Genomic DNA, 8,707 nt, shown 5'->3' with positions numbered 1-8,707 from the left:
GTCTCCAGCACTGGTGCAGGGGATCTCCCAGTGCATGGCAATGGCCATCCTTGGTCACATACTGGTGGGAACCCGGCAGTGGTGTTGAGGTGAGCCCAAGCTCCCTGGTTAATCCTGTGAGCCAGACTGTGGTAGCACAAACGCTTCCACTTGAAGGCCAGGAGTACCTTGGACCATATGTGCAGACAGAAAAGCTGATGTGGCACCAGTTTCAGAAATAAGGGAGCTTAGCCAGGGATGGCCGGGAGGAGGTTAAATACTGTCCCACAGGAAATGAACTCTTGGTCCTGAGCACAGTTCCCACAGCTACACCTTCATGATCCTTGACTACAGTGAGCACATCTCCCTTTTAACCGACCTCCTGGGTGTCTGTTGGCCTGGAGCAGCAGGATCTGTTACCCTCTGCTTTTGCAGTGTCTCCTGATGCTGTGCAGAGCTTCCAGCGTGACTGGCATATTAGAGAGCTTGAAGGGATTGTGGCTCCAGGATGGTGCAGAGACTGAAAGTACAAATGACTCAGAAAAGTGGGCAATGCAGGAGGAGGTGGACACGTTGGCTGTACAGTGGCCATTAAACAGTGCTCTGGAGCAACCTCTGCCTTAGCTCTGAGCTGCTGTTAGCTGGGAGGTGAACATTAACCAGGAGAAAAAAGAAGAGGAGAGATTCAGGTTAGATATAAGGAAGAGGCTCTTCCCTTCCCTCAGCAGCAGCAGCTGATGGAGGTTATCACACCCTTCCATCCGAAACCAAAGAGCAAACACAACGCAAATTGTCTCTTCACACCCCTCTGCTTCCCACTTGGAAGAGGCAATGGGGCTGCCTCAGCTTTCCCATGTATGTGCAGCCTGCAGAGAGGACCTTGGTGAGGCCTCCTTTCTGTTTCCTTTCTGCTTCTGATCAGCACCAGCTACCTCCTCACGCTCACAGGCTGCTGTGCTGGGGAGCCTGGCTGGACCCACCAAGGGCTGCAGTGGGATCCAGGCTGGATCAGCACTGCTGGAAAACCTGCCTCTCATCAGTGCCTGAATGCAGAGCTGGGACCTGGGTGTTATGGGCTTGTTTGTATTGACCCTGATCTGCTTCCAGGCTGAGACCAGCTCTCCAGGCTGAGAACTTGTGCTTCGAATTTGCCTTTTAAAGTAAACCAGGCCTGCTGAAAACATAAAATGAAAGCAAAAGCCACGTGGAAAGGAGCCGTGCTTTCCCTGGTGAATCGCCCCAGGGCATGCGTTTATTAAAGGCAGAAATAGAGTGGTGGAGATAAGGAACCTGTCTTTCTGCCTGTGGTCCAGTTCTGGTTGCATCAATAGGCTGATGGTTATGCTTTATGGGTGGCTCTGCAGACAGCATCAGTGCAAACAGAACAGCTTTGCTGCTGCAGGCCTTCGTGGAACACCCTCTGCCAGTGGGAGCAAAGAATGCTGCTCGTGATGCTGCTCCTCACCTTGACCCTTTGGAGCAATAAATAAAGCTTGTGAATGCTCCACACTGAGCAAGGAGTGAGCTCCAGTTTGCAACCATGTCTCAGCCAGCAGCTGTAACACATCAATGACAGGACATTGTCCATGGGCATCACAGCTCATCCTCCTGAGCTTTGGTGCTGCCTGTTCTGGCAGCCTCCACTGCTACAAAGTGCTCTGGAACTACATTGTCCTGCTTCTCCTCCGTGCTGACCCTGGATGAACCATCCCTGGCCTCCCAGCTTCCACAGCTGAGCTGCAGTTTACTGGCACCAATGTTCACACCAGGCTTCATTCGCACTCTGTAGCCGGTTGGTTCCTCTCTGCTGATGCATCTTGCAGAAGCTGCTGGGTGAAAGCAGGTTACTTGGGTTACATCCCCAGTGTGTGATGTTGGGTTGATCACTGGACAGGAGGGTGATGCAGAGAGCTTGGAACCTGCCATGCGGGGCTCAGCTGCAAAATCCTGATCTCTTTTTCACTGGGGTTACTTGGATGAAATACAAAGTTCATTTTCCCACTGGAGACTGATACAGTGCGTTTCACCTGTAGGGAAGAGACCTAATGGGATGAAATCCTCTAGGAGAGTACAGGGACGTGGCTCTCACTACAGCTAACAACAGAGGTGGGTAGAGAGGAGGGGAGCCTTCCCGGGAAGGTCCTGGGCTGCCCTCAGCGGTTGAAGAAGAAGGACCTGAGGGTCTGCAGACACTGTGACTTCTGCCTCTGCTTCTGCTTCTTCCGGATAATGGGGATCCAGACCAGGCCACAGACAAGGAGCATCAGTCCCAGGGACAGGAAAGCCGGGCCACACATTTTGTAGAATTTTTTGTTGTTGCTTTGGATGCAAGTCAGGCTGGTGATGACCACCCCGAAGAGGAAGACGCCTGCTCCAACAGACATGACAATGAGCGGCTTGCGGTATATGTTCCACTTGCTTCTGGATGTGGTGGTCCAGACAGACTCGCTCCGGGAGCTGATGCAGAGGGTGCTGGCTGTGTTACTGGTCAGCAGCTCCTTGGACTGTGGAGACTTCCGACTCCCGTCAGGGCTCTTGGGAGGAATTTCCATGGTGACAGGATCTGGAGAGGAGACCTGAGATGGACAAAAGAGAAAAAGCAGAGCAGGGCTAGCGGTGGAGGATGGATTGGGTGCTTTCCATTTGGTCATTAATCAGTGTCAAGTCAAAGGAAGGTGAAGAAGGCTTTGTGGGTCACTGTAGGGAGAGATGAACATCACACCTATGAGAGCAGTGAGATGTAGAAATAGGCAACAGGGTTCTGCAGGTAGGCTGGGATGGGGATGCCTGCAGTGTCCCACTGCCTGCACATAAACAGTAAGACTCCTGCAGTCCTTGTCCCTGTCCTTAGACCTTCCAGCTCACCAGCTTCTAGCTCCCACAGGGGTTCAGTGGTGAGATCCCACAGGTCTCCATTGGAACCTACCATCCTGAGCCTCCTAGGGCTCTTGGCTGCTTTCAGGGCAGTGGCAGGGTGCTGCTAGCAGGGCTGGTGATGCTGCCTGTATCCCTGGACCCGCTTTCCCTCTCAGATCCCAATTACCCCTCAGCACCCTGTGGCATGGTCATGCCTCCCTCTTGCAAGTGGGGAAACTGAGGCATAGGTGTGCTATGTGGTAGAGCAGAGAGCACCCTCCTATGGGCTGAGCACTTCCTTTGGGCCCTGGGGTTTGCTGTTCTTCACTGCCATATTCAGCCTTGGCATGTCAGCCCTCCAGTAGTGGCTACACAGGAGCTTCTCATTTCCTATTTGAATGCACAGATGGGAGATGGGGGAATGCTTGTCATACAGGAATGTTTCTGCAGCTGGAAGCTGGGCAGGATGCTGAGGGAGGGCTCTTGAGCTCAGCAGCAGGAGTGCACCGACATGCTCTGCCCTGCCATGGCGGGGTCAGCAGGGTGGCTTTTCAGCACATCAGTTTTTCACCAGCTCAGGGGGGAAATGCATCTTCCCAGAAACAACGTGCCTTTAGCACGGAGAAAACGTTCTGGTAAAGGGGAAGGGCTGAGCATTACATTAACCACTATTTCCTTAGGACTCTGCTGAGGAGACAAAGGCAGAAGGCTGGATGTGGGAGTGCTCGTGATGCAGTCAGCCCTGCTGCTGGGAAGCCCAGCAGGGGTGAACCCATGAAGGTACCGGAGCTGGGGCTGGGGCTGATTCACACCCAGGAATCATCATTTCTACAAACTCCTGCCTGAGCTGCTGGGTTTTCTGCCAGGGCTCAGTGGTGTCAGCAGGGCTGGGACTGCCCTGTCCTCTGATGGACACTCAGCTGTCCCCACGTGGGGATGCTCTGCACCACGCGAGCTTTGAGCCTAAGTGGGCTTGGATCTAAAGCACTTGATCTAAAACTCTGCTCCAGCCCTAGGCACTGTCTTAAGGAAACCTGCTTGCATTTAGCTCATACTGGGCCCAGTGCCCATCTAGGGATGCTGATGGCTGGGTACCAGCCAGCACCCCCCTTATTCTTCACCCTGTGTCCCCTGCCAAGGGTTGTGATTTATTCTGAAAAGAAACAGACATCATTTTTCAATTGAGTCCTCCCAGCACAGACACTGATGCAGAAATGCAGATCTGGTGGTATCCACGTGTTTTGTGATGTTTCAGGTTTGCCAGACTTGGACCAACAAGCAAAAATCAAAAGGCAAGAGCAGTGGACATGGTTTGCATCCTTCCTGACTTCAGCTTTCAACCCTCTCTGTTGAACCAGGAAAGACGAAGCAGAAGAGGGGACATGTTTCTGCCATCCTGATATGTCTCCTACAGCACTTGATCGGGTGATCAAGCACTTGACAGGGCAGGTGAGTTTTGGCATAGTAACAAGCTGTGGTTTCTGTTTTCTCTTCTCTTTGGAGCTGCAGGCTGGACTGATAGCGGTGAAGGATGCTGACCCCTGGGTTTTGGAGAAGCAGGAGCTGCCATGAGATGTTACTTTGATGGCTACAGCTGCATGGGACATGCAGGGGATTGGGCACAACTTCCTCATTGCTCCTGTAAGTTCTGGCTCCAGGCAGCCACAGGCTCCTCAGACAAAACCAGGTACTGACAGTGACGTCCAGTTCCTGAGGAGACACCGAGGCTGGATCTGCCTCCACCAACACATTTGCTCTGCTTCCACCTATGCACCTAAGCAACCTGCACTGGAGTCAGCCCAGACCTCCAGAAAAGCCATCAGCTCTGCAGAGATGTGCTCACATCCTGGATAACTTCTTGCTTGTCTGGTGTGTGCAGCCTGACTTGCTCATAGCATTGCTGGGCTGTGATCCCCCTGTTCCAGCTCAAACCTTTCACGGAATTACAGAATCCCAAACTCGTTTGTGTTGGAAGGGACGTTAAAGCTCAACCAGCCCCAACCTGTGCCATGGCAAAGCCCCTCTCTAGGTTTCTTTAGGCACTGGAGCTGCTCTAAGGTCTCCCCGAACCCTGAAATTTCATGCTGTGCAGTCACTGGTGTTTCTTGGCTTTATCCTTGCAACATCCATTGTGAAGAGATTTATGCTCAAGCCACTGGATGGTTTTAATTTGGCTTTGTGACTGGAAATCTGCTTTCTGCTCTGGAGAAATGCCCAGATCTCATCTCTCAGCAGGCTAATGCAGCCTGTGCTGCCCCGTCGCTCAGGCACCCTGCTCCCTGCCTTGCCCGTGCGCTCTGCCCTGCCTCCACACTCCGGGAGCTCTGCAGAGCATTAGCGTCTGGCTCTTGCAGAAGCCATCACCTCCCGCTCAAGTTTGCACTCCCACCACAGGGGATGTTTCCTCCCCCTTTTGTGTTCTGACAAACCCACCCCTCTCACCACAGCTCCCAGACATCGACCGTTTCTGTGGCACTTCCCAGCAGAGCGTGGCTCTGGTCACACGTTTCCTCACTGTTGGCTAGGGAAGGATTTCACTCCCTGCAAGTGCCTGGGACGTTGTCTGTGAGCGCTGCGTGCATCTGCAGCTCTGGGGAGAGTTAATGCAATTTCAGTTCCCTCTCTGCCCGTGCTCCATCCCTAATTCATCACATGCACGCTCACACTTGATGTCCTGAGCAGCCTGGCAGGATAATGCTATCAGATTCCTCCCAGGTTTTGAAACCATTATCAGTGTAAGGAGCAGCTGAATGCTCGCTGCCTTGAAAACACCTCTAGAGCACATCTTGGATTTCAGGTCTGGTGTTTCCGCTGCTACTGCCTCTGAAATCCTGGGCAGCTGCTGGCACTGGAGCCAACACTGGGGTTTTCTTCCTCCCCTCTCCATAAGGAAGAGCCTTATGGGATTTTGCTTCTCCTCCCTTTGCTCTTCCAGTGTGCTGATGTTGGTTTCTGAGCTCAGAGACCCACTGGGGCACACTCGCTGGTGCCGGTGGGGACCCCAGTGCCAAGGCAGCAGAGCACACAGTCAGGTACCTCCTAGACCCTGGGGACATCACATGGTGGTGCTGAGGAGAGACCTTTGCACTGAGAAGCACCCAAGGGCTCAGCCCTGTGTCCCTCAGCCCACCTCACCCCAAGTTCTGGGATGCTGCAGCAGTGGCCAGAGCTGCACTGAAAGTGAAGCAACAGCCTGATCTGAAGGGTCTGCTCCTGGGCATAGACCTGTGTCCTCCTGGCCATGCAAGAGCTCGATTTACTCCCCCAATTCCATTCTCAGCCTGTCCATCTCATTATCATTTGGGTGGCAGCCCTGATTCTATGAGTCCTGACTCTTTGACTATGGGGGACTGCATTCAGCTCTGGGGCAGCAGCACAAGAGGGACGTGGAGCTGTTGGAGCGAGGCCAGGGGAGGCCATGGAGATGCTGCGAGGGCTGGAGCAGCTCTGCTCTGGAGCCAGGCTGAGAGAGCTGGGCTGGGTCAGCCTGGAGAAGAGAAGGCTCCTGAAGGGGAGACCTGAGAGCAGCTCCAGTGCCTGAAGGGGCTGCAGGAAACCTGGAGAGGGGCTTGGGACAAGGGATGTAGGGACAGGCCAAGGGGAATGGCTTTAACCTGCCAGAGGGGAGACTGAGCTGAGCTCTTAGGCAGAAGCTCTTCCCTGTGAGGGTGCTGAGGCGCTGGCACAGGGTGCCCAGAGAAGCTGTGGCTGCCCCATCCCTGGCAGTGCTCAAGGGCAGGTTGGACACAGGGGCTTGGAGCAAGCTGCTCTAGTGGAAGGGGTCCCTGCCCGTGGCAGGGGTTGGAGCTGGAGGAGCTTTAAGATCCCTTCTAACCCAGAGCATTCCATGGTTCTATTAATCTGAGTGTGCTGGGGCTGGAGGCTGTTCCTGGTAGAGGTGGGCTCTGCCCTGCTCACGGGGAGGTGCTGATGTGGGACAGGACCCTGTGAGTTGTAAGGGCAGGACCGAGCGCTGGGAGCTCACTCACCATTCCGAGCCTCTGCTGTCCCTGCTCTCCCTGGTGTGTAGCTGCTCACTGCAGGACGTGGGGCTGGCGGCAGCACTGAACATCCCCTGAGCTCCTCACGGAGGAACCCAGCCACCAGCTCCTGTAGGCACCGCAGGGGCGGCTCAGAGCATCCGGCTTCCTGCTGCTGTGTCAGCCCCAGGGGCTGGATCCTGAGTGGGCTCTGCTCTGGGAGGAGACAGGGAGAGTTGTGCGGTGCCAGGCATCAGTGCTCACACCCCATCCTCCCTCCTCCCATCCCCACGTCCCTGTGGCCTGCAGTGTGGAGCGGGCTGGCAGTGCCTGTGTAGGCTGTCCCAGTGCACTGGCTGCTCTGCTCCGAGACCAGGGCTGGAGGAACAACTTGTCAGGGGGTCTCACATCACCCACAAACCCCACCAGATCATGGCTGTAAACTGACTTGGAGCCAGTGTCCATTTGCTGGTGCAGCTGAGCTGGGTTGGGCCCAGCTGCCTGCATCCCTTGGGAGCAGCTTTCCAGCATCCCCCGGAGTTTAGGCAGTCCCAGCAACACGCACAGGGTCTTGCTAAGCAAAGAACATCTGCAAGTCCCTCCTTGGGGCGCAGCAAGAGGATGACCCCCACCTTGCTGTGCTGTATCCCCTCTCCTTTCCCACCACCCTAGAGCCAAACCCATGGAAACCCATCCTACTTACGTTGAGTGGTGAGGGATGGCTGCCCACCGCACTGGCAGTGGGACAGGCTGCAGCAGAAGGTCCCACTCTCCTGAGCCAGGCTCACCCCAAGCCTCACATCCCTCTGGATGTTGTCTAATGTGCTCTGTTGAGTCTAATAAACAATGGAGCACATCCCAGCTCTGATGACCTCACCAGACTATCAGTATATTGTTTAACTCTTTGCTTCCCTGCCTTGGGCCCCTGCAAAGCTGTCTGCCAGGCAGCTTGCCTGGGAGGGCTCTATAGGAGGCTGCAGTCTGGGAGGCAGTGCAGTGGTGTGCCAGGGGGCACTGGTACTTGGAGCAAGGATCTAGGATTGGGGCTGTTGCTGATCCACACTTGGATCATCAGCAAGTTCCTGAATCACATCTGGACTGAAAATTCTGCACTCTCCAAACAAGGGTCGTAGTGACTGCAAAACGCTCTGAGGCTCCTTGGTGAGACGTTACAGGAATGCAAGATATGAGCAACCAGCTATTAATTAGCATCCTGACTCCATTACAAGGAGGGGGATGCAAGAGGAAGATGGTTCTGGCATCCTGCCTCCTTTCACAGACCCACAGCCAAACTTTAATACCCTCTGACATCAGTGTGAATCCACTTGCTGCAGGGAAGGGATCCAGCCCAACACAGACATTACTGGCGTCTAGGGCCAGGTTCCAGCGTCCGTGAGGCTGCCTGCATCCCCAAGGCATCTTTGTTGGGTTGATGCAGTAAGTAATGGTACGTAAGCTGCACCATGGAACTGGTCAAGGAGAGAGATGGGATTGGATGGGGTGGGATGGGCAAGCAGCTGTGGAACTCTCGTGGAGATGGACATGACCCACAGGGGTAGTGCGCTGGATGAAGAGCATCCTGTGGGGCTGGAAGGGGAGGAGGAGTGTCCAGAGGGACTGTGGGTCAGAATGGGGGGAAACCAGGTCCTACAGGTGTGGGGAGCTGAGGCAGGAAGACCAGAGGCTGTCAATATGGGGTCCCTCAGCTCAGCTCTGTGGAAACCTCTGGCCAGTGGTAGGTGGACATGGGACAGGCTGTGGAGATATCCAGTAAGAGGCAGCCAGGGCAGCAAGCTCACAGGCAGAGAGGTGGGATGAGTTTAGCATCCTTGCCTGGGGTCTGTCCTCCCCTCTTCATGGGAGCTGGATGAGCACAACAACCAAGCCCTGGG

General features: G+C 54.7%; 1 protein-coding gene across 1 annotated transcript; it reads right to left on the bottom strand.

Annotated features, from left to right (window-relative positions):
* Window positions 1–1,865: 1,865 nt before the first annotated feature.
* Window positions 1,866–7,644, bottom strand: PIRT (phosphoinositide interacting regulator of transient receptor potential channels). Its single transcript, XM_057423051.1, has 3 exons — window positions 7,519–7,644; window positions 6,825–7,031; window positions 1,866–2,555 (listed from the first exon to the last, which is right to left on the bottom strand). Exons 2-3 carry the CDS (start codon window positions 6,825–6,827, stop codon window positions 2,133–2,135), a joined length of 426 nt encoding a protein of 141 aa, XP_057279034.1. The 5' UTR covers window positions 6,828–7,031; window positions 7,519–7,644; the 3' UTR covers window positions 1,866–2,132.
* Window positions 7,645–8,707: the final 1,063 nt, after the last annotated feature.

Source organism: Pezoporus wallicus, unplaced genomic scaffold, assembly GCF_028554395.1.
Source record: "Pezoporus wallicus isolate ANWC-B61680 ecotype Strahan unplaced genomic scaffold, APGP_CSIRO_Pwel_v1 contig_8723, whole genome shotgun sequence".
NCBI classification, from domain to species: Eukaryota; Metazoa; Chordata; class Aves; order Psittaciformes; family Psittacidae; genus Pezoporus; species Pezoporus wallicus.
The sequence above is the reverse complement of the archived record's forward strand: the minus strand, read 5'-3'. Positions and strand labels throughout refer to the sequence as shown.